The sequence below is a fragment of the Phalacrocorax aristotelis genome, chromosome 5, assembly GCF_949628215.1.
Source record: "Phalacrocorax aristotelis chromosome 5, bGulAri2.1, whole genome shotgun sequence".
Taxonomy (NCBI): Eukaryota; Metazoa; Chordata; class Aves; order Suliformes; family Phalacrocoracidae; genus Phalacrocorax; species Phalacrocorax aristotelis.
In genome coordinates this window covers 19,583,538-19,604,323 of record NC_134280.1, presented here as the reverse complement: position 1 = coordinate 19,604,323, position 20,786 = coordinate 19,583,538, and the positions used below count along the sequence as shown (strand labels likewise).

The 20,786-nt window shown below is 35.3% G+C and overlaps 1 protein-coding gene across 3 annotated transcripts in view; it reads right to left on the bottom strand.

Annotated features, from left to right (window-relative positions):
- Positions 1-20,786, bottom strand: part of PSMD14 (proteasome 26S subunit, non-ATPase 14) — a 48,315-nt gene that overhangs the window by 10,551 nt on the left and 16,978 nt on the right. For all 3 annotated transcript variants that reach the window (XM_075093299.1, XM_075093301.1, XM_075093302.1), the window contains 4 exons: positions 14,029-14,100; positions 13,579-13,698; positions 12,416-12,486; positions 11,298-11,448 (listed from right to left, as the gene is read on the bottom strand). In XM_075093299.1, coding sequence (XP_074949400.1) covers positions 11,298-11,448; positions 12,416-12,486; positions 13,579-13,698; positions 14,029-14,100 — 414 coding nt within the window. The remainder of the gene's footprint in view (positions 1-11,297; positions 11,449-12,415; positions 12,487-13,578; positions 13,699-14,028; positions 14,101-20,786) is intronic.

Below are 20,786 nucleotides of genomic sequence, written 5' to 3'. Positions count from 1 at the left end.
CAAGCAAGAAATCAACCACTGTCGCTGAAAGTGTGCGGAGAAAGTGACATTGAGTCTCCCACCTTGTTCTAGCATTTTCCTCTCCATTTACACAAATAATAATAACTAGATACATATGCAATTTATTAGGAGTGCATTGTGTTATAGTACATATAATATATTCTAATACATATGATATATTATGAGTACAATATAAATATTGAGGTCATTCCTGTGGAAATAAAGTTAACGGGCAAGTATTTATAACAAAAATAATTTATCAAAATGTAAACTGAAAAACCCTAATAAGTTATCACCTGTTGTATTTAATTTTGAGACCTATTTCAGTCGTGTTGAGTGACTCAGTGCCACAAAGGGCTATTGCCTGGACTCTCAGCTGACTGGCCAGATCCATCTGCATATGTCATGTCTTAAAACTGGGTGCAGAAAATGTACATTAAAATCTCCTTTATTATAAATACTAGGTTGTGACCCAATTAAAGTGAGTTAACAGTGACGATTTTTTCTGAATAATAACCCCAATACAATTCAGATTTAATATGCAGCAGAAGCATGCCATCTGATCCTAATACTACAAAAAAGGAATTCCATTTAAAACACCTTAATTCTCAAAAAGATCTGGAACAGTTTCGATATATCTATACATTCTTCGTGGTAACATTCAAAATAATTGTATTTCTTCCTTTTTTTATCACTATCAGTTTTTTCTCTATCTCAAAACACTTGTGACAAGCTTTTGCATATATCTCTGTGTGTTCCATTTTAACCAGATGCTCTAATTTATGAACACCTGGAAATGCCCAACCATAACAAACAGGCAGTATAAATTAAAAAGTCAAGCAAAGCAAAAAAATTCCACACCGCAGGGCAAAAAATCAAGCAAGTAAAAATTTACCCTGAGGAACAAGAAACATGAACTTGGCAGTATATTATAATCACAAGGAGCTGCTTTATAACGTACTAACGGCCATGCTTCTAGAGCTGAGTTTAACTGAGAACTTCACTAGACAATATTGAGCTTATCGAAGAACAAATGGCATTGTCCAGCATGGATTTGTTTTGGGACTCGAGTTTCATTTTGGAGTACAAAAACTAAAAATAAAGCATGGATTTAACTTGGTTTTGATAATAAATTCAACATTTCAGTTGGTGTTCTCAAGGTTATGTTTGGATAAATTTCACATTAGAATATGAGAGCTAGCTGCAAAAATATTTCTGCTTGATACTGAATATTACTCCAGTGTCTTAATTCTGACCAGAAGCAATTCTTGTTATGTTTCAGGTACTATCTGCATGGGGAAGGACTGCCCGCTCGATCTGTCCTCCTGAAGGAATGAAATGCAAGTATCTCCTAGGTAGAAAAAATATAAATCTAACGAAGCATTATGAAATATTAAAACTGTAAATCACAAATATTACGCTTTAAAAAGGGATAAAATTGCCACTTCTACAATTTCAGAGGGGTCCAAAAACTACACATGTGAATGATCTTTCTCATCTCAGTTGCACTGTGACAACCAATGGTAACTAAATACTTTAACTACACTAAGATTAAAGGAATTTGCTGCTATCACTATAGCAACCGTCTTAAAGAAACTAACATGCTCAACAACCTGGAGGCTAAATTTAGACCTAATACGCAATAAAAACATAAATACAACAATAAATCCTACATATTCATTTCTATGAAGTGTAATTGCTTTTTTCACAGTGACCACCAATCAGTCCCTCCTTTAGAGGATTATACCAAAATAAATAGACTCATTAATGTCCAGTGTACTAATGAGCAATGGGTGAAGTAGGCGTTAATTATGCCACAGTAAGATTCAAGAGAAAAAGCCCCGGTGAGCACTTGGAGGTGTGTATAAGCTGAAGTCTCCCCTCTACGTTTGTGCATTTTGAAGTACAGCATGATGCAATCACATGACAGCAACATGGTCACCCCGTATTCTACGATGGAAACTTTAGACACAGTATTTTGAACAAAGACCCTCTAAGGATTAATTAAAAGCAGCAGAAAACCTCACTCAGTTACTTCCATTTTTGTTGTAGAAGTCAGCATTTCTCATCCAGAAATTTTAAGCTTTCATTGTACTTAGATTACCTAAAGCAGCATGCACTGTTTTAGTAAAAACTGCAGTTTCCAAGATTCACGCTAAATTCCCTTTCTGTAAAGACATAAAAAAAGTTAAACAGAAGTCTATACCACTGGGATACTTTCCAGAAATATGAAGGTAGAAATTTTTAAAAATATATTTCCATAGTGCAACAATTTTACCACTCTGACCATATAATTTTTCCTAGTACAAGTGTCTTCAGACTTTTCAGAGGTCATTTCAACAGCAGACAGCTTATAACAAAACCATTAGCAGTTTGGCTAGCTTAAGGAAACCTCTTACTTTCCTTTTTTGTTTATTATCACTGCATGAATCTGCAGCATATGAGAGTTTATAATTTCTCAGGCTTGTTAAATTCATGTTAAAGGTCTGTTTTCTTGTTGAATAAATTTTGTTCATATAATGCTGCCTATTTCATATACTGAGTCTTTAATAGCACCTTTGGTCTATGCGTAACTCACAGATCAAAACAGAGGACTAAAATAGGGGTTGATGATGCTATTTACATGTGTGATTCCTGCTGTCTTCTTGTTAGTAGCTTTAATATAATAGAAGACCTTGTCTGTTTTGTAATTAACACATCTTTACTGGAGAGATATTTGGAAGTGATTGCTGTGAATATACTGGTTAGTAAAATAAACACAATCACACACCACTTTCTGTTATCAGACAAATTTGTGAATTGTACACATTATACTCCAGATCAACAAACTGTGATATAACAGCCAAGTAGAAGACACATTTATATAACCCTTTATTTTTCTGAAAATATGTATTCAATCTGACCTTGCAAATATAATTAGCTTGTGGGATGTGTGGATTTCAGTACCATGGATGCTTTACTAATTGCAGCTCTTGGAAATAGATACTAAATATTTGGAAGCTGCCAATACAAAATAAAAACTGCATCTTTTTGTACATCTGTCTTAGCTTCAAAAAGCATAATAATCTAAAAAACAATAACTATATGGCATTTTTTAAGCATTTCACCAGGGTCAACAATCCACAGTAGAGCCTGCAAAAATGTATTTTTAGGAAAAAAAGTATCTACTATTATCTTCAGTGTACTTAATACATTTGAGGATAGCTATAATTAATATGATTCATAGTTATTTGCAATCTAAGACAAGTGCCGGACTCCTCAATTGCTAATGACATAAAAAACTGGCCTTTCATAGTCTGCACATAGTTAGTAAAAATAATGGCTTGATTAAAATTTAGGATGCTTAGTAGCAAGATTTATTTTAGCTTCTTCTGAGAGCAATGCCATATATATATTACCACTTCTTCTGAAACAATCTTTACAACTTTTTGGGGTAAATAGAAATGAAGAGAATTTCAAGAGTACTTTACTCACTTGATTCTATTAAATCCCTCCAATATCAAATCTACGAACAATATGGAATGAAACAGTCCTGTTTTGCAAGACCCACTGCATTTTAATGGTAAACCTCAGTTAGAACTCAGCTTTTTTTTTTTTTTAATTTTAAAAAATTTCTAACATAAATTTTTTTTTCCAGTGAAGAATCTATGACATATGGTGACTATCTTTAAAAATGTATTGTGTCCCTGGAATTCAAATAGCGATGTATTGTTCATGCCATCTGTTTATGAACAAACATACCAGTGCTTAAAGACAACTCTGCAAAGGATATAATGTGGTTATGCCAGGTGTGGAAAGAGAAGTAATGTCCCATCTAAAGTCTCTTTTATCACCTGCAACTGACCTGTTATCAACTGCTTAGTTTGTTTCTAGATTCTTTAAAAATGAAATGGAACATGTGACCTGAGAAGTGCAGCTCGGGTTTATGACCATTTCGTTATTTATGCTGCCATGCACTGTTAGACAACTACAAGTGAAGAACATCTTCTGTCCCCTGTAAGCCCACAACATAAAAAATTCAAAGAAACCTTACTTTTTATGCCATTTCCAATGAAAAGCACTAAGAACTGAAACTGACTCATGCCAAATGCATATCACTGAATTGCTGTGATTGTGAGCTTGAAGTTTGCAACATGGAAATTATTTATAAAATGTCAATTTTAGCTCTAGAAAACATATTCCTAGGAGTATGTGCATTTTCCTTCTCTGTCCTTAGAGAATTGCTTACTTGTGGTCAAATCCACAGTACAACTTGAATATCCATAGTGGGAGGGGAGAGAACTACAGTATAATACATTTATCTTGACAAGTGAGGGAATGCATCCATAACTCCCAAGTAGCAAAGCCACAAGTTTTAAAGCTATATGCCTTAATGAAGATAAATGGACATTCTACATCCACCATGGCAAAAGGAAATTAAACATTTAATACTTTTCAAGAAACAGTCTTCTTGGAACTTTTTTGCTTTAAGGAAGGGCATGAACTGAAGTAACTTATGTAAATGGTTTAGTAGGTAAACATACATCACTTAATTAAATCACAGCAAGTCCAAATGATGGTGCGTAACAAATTTTAGAACACAAGCAATGATATTGATAGTTTTGGCATCCCATGAAAAAATTTAGGCAGTTAAATATGCAAAACATATTATTCTGAATATATGCAACTACCACAAAAAATGATGGGTTTCAAACAGAACAGTGGTATACTGGCAGTAGTAAAACAGCCCAATACTTTGTAGTTTATGCCTACGTTTAAAAAAACTCATCCTGAACGGAAAACACTGAGTGGCCTACACTGTAGCGGAGATGCAATTCATCTCTTACAAATTTGATTCTTCAGGAAAAAGAGCATCACTCTTTATTGTATCAACCGTAATCAAGCGCAGCACAGATGTATCTACTTCCCTTATTCTCCAAATCGGGCTCCTGTCGAAACTGTTCTTGCTTAGATCAAATTAGGATGTTTCCGTCTCTGATATGCAGGTTACTGCATCAAACACTCTGTTCAGTCAATGTTAAGAAATAACACAGTACTGTAAGAGTTTCTAAATGTACTACACATTGTACAAATGTACAGAAATGTACCCTTGAAATTTCAACCAAAATTATACATTGTAAAGTTATCTTCTCTATTTTAGAATTTTTCCCTTTACAATAGAAGAGTGGTAGCAAGTCCAGTTCTAATAATGAAAGTTGTTCCAGGTATAGAAGACTGACATAAGATTGCAGGTATCACATGTTTGAAAATATATTTTATTGTAAAATATTATCTGCATAATAAGTCACAATAAACAGACATGTCTCCAAAGCAGTAGTGACAATATAGTCAATTTACTGTTTTTAGTTGGCTTTAATTAATACTTTCAAGCTGTACCCTAATGACTGTTGAATTCACTTGTATCTGGGGAAGATTTATTAAGGTAAAGGTTAGGTTATTAAGAAAAATGCATGAAGTGGGGAGGGGGAGTTGGGTATATAAAAAAAATATCTTGCTAGGTGGCTCCAAACTACTTAAAATTCTCACAAACTTAATTCTTATCGGGCTACTTTAAATTTCAGGCATTACACTAGTCTCTCCACACATTTTAAGGACTGCTTTTTTCCTGCCTTCTTAAAAAGCAGTCACCATCTCCTCCAATCCTGTGGTTAATTCAAACAAACAAGGCAAAGGACAGGTTTGAAGGAAAAATAGCAGCACTCTGATAAAAGAGTGGAGGTCTGAAAACATGCAATCTTTTCAGAAACACTACTTAAGGCTTATGTCCAGCTGAAGAAAATTCAAAATTTGTGAGGCTAGATGGTAATTCCAACATTCAAAAGTAATTGTTAAACCTCTCTCCGCTTTTGGTTTCACTCTTTTAGACTATCATGTAATTACCAAATTAAAAAAAAAAATCACATACATATCTGTCTTGATAAGTTGAGAGGATATGAAACACAAAAACTGCCTTAGAAAGGAGTTCAGCTGCCTTTCCCCACATATGTCACCAAGCTGAGACAGTGTAGTGTATAGAAAATTTAACCTAAATTGGAAGTAGAAGCAGCCAAAGACATCAAAACTATTTGCAAATTCCTATTCTTATGATTAGCACTCAAAGTTACCAACTATTACTCTGAAGAGTTAAAAACTGAAATCAGGTGTTAACAAAATCATATTGCTTATATAGATACGTAATTACACACAGGTTGTCACTTAGATTTAGAAGTACCAATGGGCAAAAAAAGAGGAAGAGTGTTTTATGGAAGAGGTCACCAGAACAGATCAACAACAAATGAAAAACAAAGCTCCGATCCATTGGTTTCACAGTGGCATTTTATCTGATGCCTCCATAAATTTTGTCCATTTTGAAAAATGGACAAAATCTCATTAACACAATAAAAATTAGAAACATGATTAAATACTACAAAATTTCAGTGTGTAGTGTTTGAGCCACTAAACTTTTACAATAGGCATAGAAAGCTTTATCATTCTAAACAGAAATTTTAATATTTAAAGATATTATTTCTCTTTGTTAACCGCTCAAAAGGATTTTGAGACCTTCGTCTTGCTTAAGACCTTGTCTTTGGACAGACAATTTTGCTATGGACCTCCAACAGCAACTCAGCTAAGCTCTCTTCTCAGCTCTTCATTTGCACAAGGAGAAAACCAGCATCTTTCTCTCTCTCCAGATAATAGCTATTTCAGGACAAATAATACTTTTTTTTTTTTAACATACAGTGTAACTGTCCCTCTTTGGGACTTCCAGGAACATGATAAGAATAATTTTTTTCACACTTTAAAAATGAGTAAGAGAACAAATGATAAAATTCATCACATTTGTTACCCCTTTTAGAATAAAATTCTAAAGATCTCATCAACTGAACAAAAGCAAGCAATTTATGACTTCCACAGAAAAGAAACCACTTGAACAAAATGGTTTCAGACTACAGCCCACATTCTGTCTACTCTTTGAAGTATCAAACCTTCCAATTCCAGAAGAGGTTACTCAGACCACAGAACAAGGTTCTTTAATGGTGTATGTGGCAGGAGACAGTAGTAATAGACTGAAATGGGGAGCTGCTAACTGTACATAAGGGGGGAGGGGGGTGAACCAACTGCAAGAGTAATAAAGTATTGGAACAGGTATTCCCATGAGCCTGTTGCATCTAAAGACTCAAGTGGACAAAACCCTAAGTGAGCTGGTCTAAAATCAACGCTGACACTGTGCTCGGCATAAAGCTAGACTACATGATCTCCTGAGATAATTTACAAGTGGAATTATTTTGATTTACCTGGCTACCCAAATGTACATCTTTTTTTTCTCCTTGTACCCTTTGAGTGCGATTAAGATAAGGATAAAATAGCATAGCAAAAACCTCTTATATGAAAGTGGCAGGATATAGTTTAAGCCCGAGATTAAGATGTATAGCATATTTGGGTTTATCCATCAAGAGGTGATTAACATGCAAAGTAGAACATACAAAAAGTTGTTGCAAAGGCAAGTCTTTTCCTCAGCAATCAATTACAACCAAGATCTTTGCCATAAACCAAGAGATCGTCCTACAAATACTTCTGACAGTGTCTTGCTAGGAAAGAATACAGCATAACAGACATGAAATTTTGCTGTATGAATAAGGTATTTTGCTACATACCCTATTAAACACCACGAGTGTCAACAAACCTCTCAGATGTACGAAGTGAACTTTCAACAATTTTTTATATTTTACCAAGCCTTACGCCAACAATTGTTAATCAAGGAAAACCAATGAAAACACCACTTTTTTCTTAATTTAATACGAGTGCAACACAGTAAGTTAATGCTTGTGGAGTTAAAGATACTATCTTACAGTGTGTTTAATATAGTTATATTTTCATTAAGAGGTGAGGAACAGCTGCTAAGTTAAGGCCAACAAAAAATTTATTTTTAACATTTGGCAAAGGTATATAGTTCTCTGTATAGATATTTTAAAATGTATGTTAGAAATAAAAATGAAATGTCAATATTTAGCTTTATTCCAGATCTTTAATAAAATTACTGGTCTGTGGAATATTTTAAACATGTATTACAACTTCCATTGCACAGGCTGGAAGACTAGAGCAGGTAAAAGAAAGGTTTATTAGTAAGTACAAGATGATGTCATAGCTAGCCAGATTGCCCCACTGGCCACATTTCAGCATGCTTATTTTGACTTCATTCATATAAATCAATTTAAAAAAAAAAGCCAAAACATAAAGCTTTTTCTCTCTGGGTCCTGATAAGATTGAGCTCCAGTTGAAATTCACTGATCTGTTGTCAGTTTATTTTACAGGCAGCTAGAATATTATTAGCCTAAAAATTGCCATGTATGGTACAGTCATGAAAAACCATAATGCGTGTGCAAGAATACGTATGTAGAGTGATGAGGTTGGTATTTAGAATCATTTGTCCTTCAGTTGTCCTCTGTATTTACACAATATCATCCCAGTCCTAAAATGGTCATTATAGCAGTTGGCATTTAATCCAAAGATCTATATGATGGTTTTATTTTTATGTAATTATTTATATTACTTTTTATTTTTGCTCACTGGCTTTAAGAAGACATAAAATGACTTTTATCTTTTAAACTGGTGAGAATTTTATGTATTCTTATCCTTAAATTGTAATCATACACCCCTGTCGTACTAGGTGTTTGGAACACACGTATCCAGACAAGGACAGCTAAAAAAGAAGTTAACAAGTGTTCGCTTTCTACCAGTGACAGGGCAAACTGCTTTTTAATGCTTTAGCTAGTCAAGGTGAACCTGAAGCTCCTCATCAGAATTCATTTCAACTCCTGACACGTGAAAATAACCTCTGCCCCGGTTATTCTTCACTAGCACAACCATGACTGCTTCACTGAGCCATGGCAATTTATATGGGCATGGACCTGCCCTGAGGCAGGTTTAAAATTAGGTAATGTGTTATTTTGGACTTTGTTTTTAAATACATGTAATCTCAGTCAAAACATACCATATTAAAATCTTCTATGCCACATGTTCACTACAATTCTTTTGCCAGACAGTTATGCTAGTAAAAGGTATAATGAGTAATGATCTTAGACTCACATAGCTACATGCACAAGCAAAAGCCCACCAGTATAGTGGCTACTGCACCAGCAAAATTACCACTGCAAGCAGTTCTTTTTCTGGTGGTGAGAAAAAAAATCAGGTACTTCCCTGAATAAGGCTTAGCTCGAGTCGTCTAATGTATGAAGAGGCACTGGATGCCATACTAAGGCAACCAGGCACATGAAGCAGTCAAACCTGACCTAAGAAGTCCCCTTGAGCTCTAATACTGAAGCGAGTTCTTCATTCAGTTATCTAAAATCAAATACATTTTAATATAAGTGATCTTGCCAACCAGGATCATAAGAGTCATACACATTCCATAGCCCGATCTCACCCACAAAATTAGTTAGAACTGGTATTCATAATTAGGGGGATTCTTTCTATTTCTAGGCTTTTAAGGATGCACTTGCCAGAAACATGACAGATGTAAACTTTTTTTAAATGCAAAACCTGAGAATGTCATTTAATCTGACTGTAGCAGCTAGACATGTATGAAAAACAAACACTACAAGACTTCCAGTGATCTCAAGTACTAGCAGCAATGCCATAAGAAGAGCTGTAATTGAGAAATGTTCAGATAGACAAAAATTCCAGAAATGCTTATATGGACAAAAATTTGTTCGCATTCAAAATAAACATGCCAAAGATTATTGTCTTGAAGAGAACAAAGACCATCAAAGATGACATCTGTGTCAAACAACAGTGGCAAAAAATTATTTTAAAAAGGCACTTAGTGAGCATGCGTGGTATAACAGTGGTGTGACTTACTGGGAGTCTTTTCTCCTTAATGGATTTAATAGCTAGTGAGGTCTAAAGTAATTACTAGTATAGTCCAAAAAAATTATATTTTGACAAAATAAAAAGAATCCTATTTCAACATTTCTATTGGAGTTGGAAAATAAGAAAAAGCAAAAGGAAGAAGTTCTAGAAAAAATAAGTCAGAAGTAATTAAATATTCTACTTCATATATATTTTTTCCCTCCAGAAAAACCACCTAATTTTTCTTCTACACTTTATACAATTTAGGAGGAAGCAAAATTGATTCAGATGTCTAATAGCTTCTAGTTGTTTGGACCCTATTAATTTTTCAATTGCCTGTTACATCAACAAATTTGCTATAAAATTCAGAAATCTAAAAAACACAACTGAAAATGCAACTGTAGCTTCAGAAGAGTCTATTATGAAATTAAGGGAACTCTTAGTGGAATTGTTTGGTAGCTTTAATCTGAGCTATCTCACAGGAAATATGACACTACAGCTTTACAGAAGATGAACGCTTACTTTTAAAATATTTATAAATTTACATTAATATCATCCATATATACCATGACGCATTTCAATAATTATTCTACAATACAATGGGAGTGCATGCTCAAACAAAACACCTCAGCAGTATTTTAAAGCAGTAAACCACCTAGCCAATTTCTGTACGTTCTGTAGTTTTTCTAATCCACTCTCCCTGTGGTTGAGCAAAATCGAATTGCCTCTCACATTTGCAGACAGCTCTGTGAAGGTGATAATAGAGCTGCTCCCTGCTGTCATGAGGCAGGAAATAGGAAAATGGCATATGGGGCTAGAAAGAAATAAAAAGAGAACTAAACAAGAACAAAAGAGATTTCAACAAAGGACAACTATAACCCAATATGCTTTGCAAGTTAATCTCTTTTTATAATCATTTAACATACTTAATCATTTATCTGCACACTTCTCAAACTCAAATGCTTGATACCAAGTCTTCTGTAAAGTTTCATTGCCCAAAACATTTGGAATAAAAATGATACTAAAAGCCATCATATGCAATGCCTGTAAATCAATGCCTTCTTAGTACCCACATTAAGCGGCTGAACCTATTCCAATCTGCTAGTAACTGATCTTAGATTTTGTGGCTAAAATGTAATATCTGAAAAAATATATACTTGGATTATTAGTTGCAAACATGTTGAGTGACAGCTGAATAGCAAAATATTAAGGGAGGATTATGATTGGGTAAGTGTACTGACAATATCAAAGACTTGCAGCCTGTTTAAAGGCTACTGATGTAAGATGCAGAATAAACTAAAAATGATCTTTTCATTTACATAGAGAAGTGTTTTTAATTTTTATTTTTTAATGCAGAATGGGCGTCCAAAAAAATCAAAACCTTACACATATTTACAGTGCTTCTATATTAAATCTTACCAAAGTACCCCAAAAAAAAAAAAAAAAAAAAAAAGGCAAGCCTACTATACCTTTCCTTTAACACTCTGAATGGGATCCACCACAACAGCAACAGCTCTTTCTGATAAGGCTTCAAAGCTCTGCTGAGTATTGATATCTACACCAGACAACCAACAGCCAAAGCCAGGGTGACTATGATACCAACCAACTACCATCTCAGGTCTGAAACAAAGAGGACATTGTGATTCTTAAAAATAAAAACATATAAGGCAAGAAGAAAAAATAATGTATCGGGGCATAAATTAGGTTGAGCTGTGAAAAAAAACACCATTAGAAATATTTAAATTACTCACCATAGTATGGTGAAAACATGGACGTGAATAAATGCGACAAAAGAGGGTTATCATTAAGGGATGTGCATTAGCAGTGCTAGATCATGCTTTCAGTTTTTCACCCCTGTTACCACACCTTCCCTGAACCAGTTTTTACCCTTTCAGCACTTGAGTAAATATCTACTCTTTAACTCCTTGGCGTCAAGGGTTGAATTTTCACGGCAGAAAGTCCATTTCAGACATGGACAACAGGAACCAACGGTGGGAAAGGATTAAATATCAATTAAACCAGCAGTAGAACTAGGAACTCAGTCAAAAAGCAATTTGCACTGTTCTGTTCAGCTGCTGAGCCTTTTGCTAACATTAATTTTGAAGTTTTTCCCACAGTAAAAGAATTTGAGCAAGCAGGCGACAACTGTTGAGAGGTAGGAGTGAAATAAAAATTTGTTTAAATACTAGGGTCTTTTACAGACTTATTTTCCCTTTCTTTTCATTACAATAGCTCATAAATAAGCTACAACTTTGTAATTTTTGAATCTTAATTAAAAGAAAAACAAAATCAATCTTTTAAGCAGGTACTGTCTAGTAACTGCCTATACTAAATTGAGCATCATTCTAATTTTTCTGCGTAATAATCAAAGCTGTGGGTATAACATGAGTGACAATCTCCTGACAACTGAAATGCATGAGGTGGACTGAATTACATGCTATGCTACTCACCTGATTTCTGGGCCAATTATCTCTTTTTAAACATTATTGATAGCCCCTGAATCACTAGTTTTCTGGAAAGCCAGCTGTTTCTTTAAACAACACACAGGGAGTACTTGTTACTGTCAGCCCTCTTTAGGGTGACTTACCTTCCCGTCTGTTTCAGCATATCCAACATTTTTGCTTGAAATACAGGATCAACTGCCTCTACACTGACACCCTGATGTAGAAGACAGACAAAAATCATAGTAGTTGTGCATAAAGCAATATTATCTTTTAACTTGTTACTTTACAAAGAAAAATTTAAACACCATTCCTAAGCGTCTGTTTAAAAGGGCAACCCAAATGCTTTAGAACTACGTGATAGAACAACCTTAAATGTAAAATACAATTTTTATAACTATATTTCAATGTGATTTTTAAAATGCTGAAGGAAGATTTTGAATTGCCATTTAGGTCATCTCTACTATGATAAAACATGATTAAATAGGCATAGGAATTCAACTTTTCCTCCTCTTTGCTCTGCAAACTCTGGCCTGTTTTTTCTCACAAGCTCAGCTAGCTCTACAGGTTTTATTCAAGGTAAATATCATATACTGGCTTTTTTCAGATTCTACTTATACTATGCACATGCATAGAATAAACTCAGGACAAAAGAATTAAAACACTTCATTGATGTGCAGCTCTGAGTTGAAGGCATCCGTACTTCTTTTAAGAACAATATTTCATTCAAGTTACACCAAAAAAAAGCATCATAAATTCCTATTATGCCCATTGGCTCATTTCACTTTAAAATATATCTTCACAATGTGAAAATTATTACTCAAAATTTTTCACATCACAAAAATATCATTTAAGAGACATGCCACTGTAAGATCTATTATGGACAACAAGTTTGAAGAGTATCTGTAGCACCACCACAGTTAAAGGCATGATACACTTCTAATCAAACCTTTTAAATTTTGAATCCTTCCCCTGGCTCATAGTATATGAGTTCTTAAAGTTATCAATTTATAAATCTTACAAGTGATGTTATACCAATGTATTTATATAAATTTAAAGACATAACAGCTCCATATATTGATATACACGTGTACTAGTCTTTGCTCAAAAAAAAAATCTGCTTTAGCTCTTTTTTTTTTTTTTACTGAAACCCTTAAATCCATTAGACATGTTCAAATTATACCTCGCAGGTTATACCTTAAGATTGCATAAATGAGGTAAAGCAGGAAAAGCTTTGAAAAAATATTTACCATAAGGGAAAAACAAACAGGCAAACAAAACTATCAAGGTCTAGCTGCAAAGGACTCACCGTTCCCGACTGTGGCATTGCAAAAACATCAATCACTCTCACAGTGTAGTCATCAACAAATTCTCCGAGCATCAGACCCATAACTTCCATAGGGACACCAGCACGACCATGCTTCAACATCTGGAATTAAGACCAAATGACACTGGATATTTAACAGGAGGTTCAAGTTTGACTTGGGATAGTTCTTTCAGCCTTTGTTGATCTATAGATAATTTGCAACTGAGAGTACTTTAGGAAACTGTAAGGAACTATAAAATAGTAAAAATGAAGCCAACGAAACAGAAGTTATTAACAGAATTTTCGTACTCTGAGTGTTCCAAACAGCATTTATTTATTTTAAAAATCAGTCTGACCAGCACCTAAGGAGCACAAAATCCATAAACTTTGGGTAGGTGCCGGGTGCTCTATCTCCAGCACTATACACAGATGCAGCACACACAGAACACTTACTTTCAGCAGTGCAAGGGAAGAGATATAAACCTGTTCCGCTGTATCGACCGCAGGAGCATCTGTTGGTGGCCCCTACGAAAAGAATACGTAATTATTTTCTCCACCATTGCTATTCTGCAGTTTCTAAACATTTTCTTTTGTTTTCCATATTAGAAAACTTACAGGAAAATACATATATAATTGTGACTTTGTGTGCTAGATGCAGTTCTTACAAACAAAACCAAGAAAAAGCACACCCAAACCCCAAACACTTCTTTACAGCACCTTCCTTCATTAAACCTATTTTGTAATGCAAGTCACCTAGCCACCATCCCCTGTCTCCCCCCACCCCAAAACAATACACATCTAAAGAGCAATCTTAGCAGAATCAGCCAAATAAAAAACTGGCAAGTATTGTACTCGGTACAAACCTCTCACAAGACATAGAGGCTAAGAGTCAGATAAGTTTCCATTAGTCAGCCTTGCCGCAATGCTAACCTTCGTCAGCTGTAAAATACAGCCAGTTCTCCAATTAACTATGTGTTTCTTACAGCGGTGTGAATGTAAATGCTGCTGGGCTAGCATGATTAACTGGCACCAACACAAACAGCAATTTCCCTTTGCTTCATCAGCTTTCAAGCTAAAGAGGACTTGCAGATAAAGGCTATGGGAGTACTTTGCAGATACACCGGTACAGTGAGAGAAAAAATGGACCTCCGATCCCTAGGTGGAAAAGCTGTGAACAAAATACTTTGCTCTTTGCCTTATGAGTAGTTATTCAAAAATTAGCACAACTGTCCCAGGTGTGAATGATTGGTTGAAACAGGTTCTGTGTACTGCTGAAAATGAAAAACACAGGAGGCAGCAGTTTAAATGTCCCTTTCTTGAGGAACAAGACACAAATTGCTCATATATATGGAATTCTATATCAACGTACCTCATTAGGACCAATTAGCAGTACATTCATTACTTTATTACCAAATTGTGCACAACAAATTTCTACTGAAAAGACAAAAGATTACTTCTGCACTAAGTGATGTAAACTTAGAAGGGCAACAAAGCAACTATGGAGTACGGTAAAAAAGAGATACTCCTCATTACGTTTAAGGAGGGAAAAAAATGGTGCCTTTACACAAACGTTTTGTAGATTTAGAACTTATAATCTAAGCAAAATTGGACAAAAAAAGAAATTTTTTTAGTAAATTATTTTTAACTTAAAGTGGAAAAATTCAGTACAACACACATCCACGTGACATGAAACAGAAGACATAGCAACTGGGACAAGCCATCACCTCCTGAAGATAAAGCCAGAAACTTAAGTAATCAGCATATTAAATTTGTATAGTATTTGACCTTTCTGCATACTTTCACTTTTACACACACAGAAAAACATCACCTAGCCTCCAGAATGCTTTAAAGGCAGTAAGAAAAATCCCCCCCAACGTCAACAAATACTTTCTCTATTAGCTCCAGATCCAATCTTTGTATTTTGAAACTCACATACATGCACAGATCTGTGTCAACCACAACTGCTTCCTGACACCTTCAAACCTTTATTTCCAACTTCAATACTGCTGACCACCACCTCTTGCTATTTGCTCTCCCTCACTTCTTACAACTCGTTGCTTATTCTTGTCACTTTGACCTTTCCATCAGGCACCTTGCAGCAGGTTTACCTTTTCACCTTCTGCAATATTCTTGCGAAAGGTCCGTGTTTTAGTCAATTCTACCTCTTTATCAATTATTCCCCTGACTAACCATAGCCCAACAGTGAGATGCTCCAGTGGAGAAGTGTTCCTCTAACACCTACAATGAAAAACTCTACAAGCAGTTGTTCTGAACATTCCATAGAACCAGATGCACAGGGCACCTGAATCACTTACTCCTAATTTACAACTAAACTGACTGACAAAGCTTCAAATGCCCAATCATTTTCTGACACTGTTACTATGGGGTTTTTCCTCCATAAACATGTAAGTTTACTTTCTTAACTGTATCTCTCCTGCTTTAAGTCTATTCTAAATTATCTTCTTTTAATTTAGAAGACTTAATACTTTGGAAAGCACAAAGGATCATATTTCCACTTAATCACTGCTAAGAATAGAGCATAGAGGAGCTGGGTTTTAATTAAAAAAAAAAAAAAAAGACTTATTAGTTTCGTAACAAGCCCTTTCTTCATAAACAAAGCTCTCTTCCAATTTCCTACCAGTTCTAGACCAGAGAGGGTCTGAAGTAAGGGTAAAAGTACAAGCACAGTAACCTTCTGCTTTAGTAAGAACTGGTGAGGCTGCACCTCGAGTACTGTGTGCAGTTTTGGGCCTCTCACTACAAGGACATCGAGGTGCTGGAGCGTGTCCAAAGAAGGGCAACAAAGCTGGTGAAGGGTCTAGAGAACAAGTCGTATGAGGAGCGGCTGAGGGAACTGGGGTTGTTTAGCCTGAAGAAGAGGAGGCTGAGGGGAGACCTTATTGCTCTCTACAACTACCTGAAAGGAGGTTGTAGCGAGGCAGGGGTTGGTCTCTCCTCCCCAGTAACAAGCGATAGGACAAGAGGAAATGCCCTCAAGCTGCGCCAGGGAAGTTTAGGTTGGATATTAGGAAAAACTTCTTCACCGAAAGGGTTGTCAGGCATTGGAACAGGCTGCCCAGGGAGGTGGTGGAGTCTCCATCCCTGGAGGTATTTAAAAGAAGGGTAGATGTCGTGCTTAAGGATATGGTTTAGTGGTGGACTTGGCAGTGATAGGTTAGCGGTTGGACTTGATGATCTTAAGGTTGGAAAAGACCCTTAACGATTCTATGACAACATCCATGCTGTAATCACCATACATATTCTACATTCATCCCAGATTTTGTTTAACATTTCACTGTAAGCAAGCATCCCATTACACCATTCAGTATTTTATAAACTAAAGAATAGCATAAGAAAGGCCAAAGTTGATGTTTGATCGAGACTACCCTCTCAAAAATCAAAAGCTTGAACTTCAATTTATTCCACAGACTGGTTCTTGAATAGGCTTTCCTACATGGAGTCTCTAATGTCTGCTAAGACAGCAGATCACACTGACACCCTTCCTGCAGCTGAGGCATTAATCACTTCTCTGTCCCCTGTGTAGACACCTCTGTTCACAACTTGTAAGAGTTTAATTATTCTTCATAACTTTTCCCATTTTAAAATCTATTTAAAATCAGTCAGTAGATTCAACACTTACAGGGAGAAGATAAAGCAAACATTGTTACATTTTGTTTCTGTAACAAGGCAACTAAATTACCTTCAGTTCAAGCAAAGGTAGGAACTAAAGCAGGGTGTTACCCTACTGCACTCATCCCTAATCTTTCCTTCTTTTATTATTTCTATACTCCTTGGAGCTTTCAAGTCCTTGTTTACCTTGGCGATGGTCCAGAAGAGAGGATATTTCTTATTATACTTGATCAATCCTTTAGGCATTCTATGAGATAAAGTGGTTTCTGTTTTTAAAATTTATGTTAAAGCTCTCCTGCCAGCTGTCAGCACCCATAGCCAACAACTCATTTTCAGCATAGGAAGCATTGCTAATTCATAAAATGCTTCATTGGTGTAAATGAACTTGCTTAAAATCTTTTTTTTTTTTTTAAAGCCATAGTATTCACTGTGAATGATTCTGCACCCTAAATGTGAGTTTAAGTGGGTATATTTATAAATTACTACACTAAATGTTAGGAGATACTGCAAAATTCACTGTTTCACTTCAAGCACATGCCTGAGGTAGTAAAAATATTGAAGACTAGAAAGTTTAGCTTCCACTCTTATCACACAGTTCAACCAATTTACCTGAACTCTTAAAAATTAGCAAATAGTAGTATACAATGCAAATACCATGTAGGTTTATTAATTCTCAGTCATCATCTAAAATAGAGCACATACCGAGTATTTCTTTGGCCACAGATGCTTCTTTTGTGATGATCTCACTATCTCCTTTCAGTCTGCCCTGTTCTCCTTATAGATTATAACTACTAGCTAAATTACAAGAAAAGACAATTCATTGCACTGTACCAATTATATGTATTAATTTTAATACTTCTTCCTTTGTTTAGAATATAGATTAGAATGAACTGCTCAAAAGAGTTCTGAAATGATTCTGATGTACCAGTTCAGGAATTTTGGTGAAGAAAGAATCCATAGGGCAAAACCTGTCCAGAATCTATCTTCACAACAGATTCCATTTCACATATACTGGCACATATACTACAGGCACACACTTGTCTTTCTACAGAAAATTACAAACCCAAAGTTCATTAAATTCTTAACATAAAGCTTTTAAAGATTTAAGAGATAAAACCAACAGACTAGATCTTGGGTCTTCCAAATAGTTTACTCGGCTTTGGATGATGCAATTTGAAGAAAGACATTTGGAAACTGGAACCAATCTACTTCCATCTCTGACCACCTCCTTTTCCATAAATGGCTGATAATCTAACACAGCCTTGGCGTGCCAGCCACGGCTTCTGCATGCTAGTTACACAGTATGTGGGAGCTAGCTACGGGTTACGTGTTGAGACTTCTTTGGCCTGTTTCTGCTAGTCTTCCACAGAAGTTTATGCATTTCTTTCATGAAGCAAAGAGGAAGACAGACTTTATTAGTTCATCTCTACATGGAGGCAAAGTATTTTACACTGACCCTCCACAGCATGTGCTATTATCACTGTTCATAAACTTCGCTGCCTGCCAACTTTCACAAAGGAGCACCATCCTTATGAAGCAGAGTACCAAATTAAATTAACTGGTGTCAGAAACCCAAACAAGAAAGCATTTGTATAAGCTGGACACAGTAACTATTAAAATTCAAAAACTGTTCTAAAAAATACTGTTGTTGTGCTGCTTACTGAAAATGGATGTTTCTTCTGAATCAACTATACATGCTGTCAGTCAGCAAAAGGAGCTGTCTGACAGGCAGCCACCTCATAAAACCCAAACAAACTCTGGTTTTGTTTTTGTTTGGAACACCAGAATCCCAATTTAAATAATAATTGGTAAATTTAAGCTACCACTATTAACATACATTTTATTTTTGCTCAATTTTTTCAACAACACTTGTAATGGAAAAAGAATCACATTCAAGTTATGAACAGAAAATTACATTGTAATATTAAATTATTCATGATACTATTTTTGTTTCAAACAGTTAAAGAGATGATCCAATATGAAAAGCAGCCCTTTACTTGGGCAGCCCTTGTTGACGAAGTGTTAAAGGCATTTGCCATTCTAACAGGATAGAAACTAACGCCTTGAAGTGTTATCTACTCAGGCCTTTTAGCAAATTTATTAACACTTTTAGGTATATTACTCCACCTTTCTCTTAGTGTGAACTGGTATCAATTATTTAGCCAATTTTATTATGTTATTAAAATACCTGCTGATTAAATGTGAACTAAAGTGTCATTTTAGAGCACTGCTCTTTATTTGTACTATTTTACATTTATTCAAATAGATATAGAAAGTGGACTCAATTAATTATACAAGCAACTGAGAAATATTCCACAAATGGAGACACTTTCTATTGTTTAAATGAATCTTAAACACTACTCTGGTGTCACATTAATAGCACAAAGGATGATTTTGAAATAAATCATAGTTGTTTCAACAAAGAAACTCAGTTTTGCAAGGGCAACTGCAATAAAAAAATGGCAGTGAACTAAAGTGCTGTAGAGCAAATCTTAGCTTTATTGCACCAAACAACATTTCTGTACAAACTATAAGAATTGCTACAATCATTGCTACTTTTTTTTAATTTTGCAACTGAAACAATTTAGATGTGAACATAGGACACACAAGCGAACACTGACCACTATAGCGTTTATTTCTTTCCCAGTAAGGTATGAAAGAACCTTTTAATAGTTTAATTTTGTGAGTATTAAACAACTAGTGTGAAAAACAAGCTGCATGTAAACTATTTCTACTGCCTCTGCTTCAATGACTAGCTGAGGCAACCTGTTATAGGAGGTGTTAATTGGCAATAGGAGTACAAGTCAGAAGCATGTTCCCCATCGTCCTAACCCAGCAAGGCTAGGTCATTAAAGTGGAAATGAATTCTTTCATGCCGGCTTAACCCTTTCAGTACATATTTTCAGCTGTTATATCTAAGCAAAATTCAGAAAGATTAACTAAGAAAAAAAAACTAAAGACAGAAAAAAACTTGCATTACTTTTTAATTTAAAAGTGTATTCACCCCCCCACTTTTTCTTCCCTTCTCTACCTCCTCCAAAACAAGTGTTTCATACAATCATGACAATTATTATGTAAGTAGGGGGAAAGAAGGGCAACTGGAGTATAAATGCAATGACAATCCTTGTAAAATAATAATTCATCGTATTAAAGGATGTACGGAAAGATCAGGTACATAAAGTGAGCCTAAAACTATTGTTTTGTGGGGGTAAATCCAATGGTGGGCATATAGCCTGTTATGAGGGAAAAAAACATTGCAGAATACTACCTGCAGAGAGGACACAAACTCGAGCAAGCACGCAGGGGAGGCAGAGGTATTAGTGATAATAAAAGGACCTTACAAGTTCACCAGAGTACCACTGCTCTTCTCTACTTACCCTTTGTCAGTCAGTAGTATAACCTGATGATATAGTGACATAAAGAATAAAAGATTTCTTAGATCAGCACAGTGCTTTTTACACATTGCTAAGCCTAAAAATCTAAACAAAACTGTGATCGTGGAGCAATTTTTCCTGTACTGAGACAATACACTTACAGAAAATACCAACTCGTATTCTATTAGTGGAAGTGGCAAAAAGAGT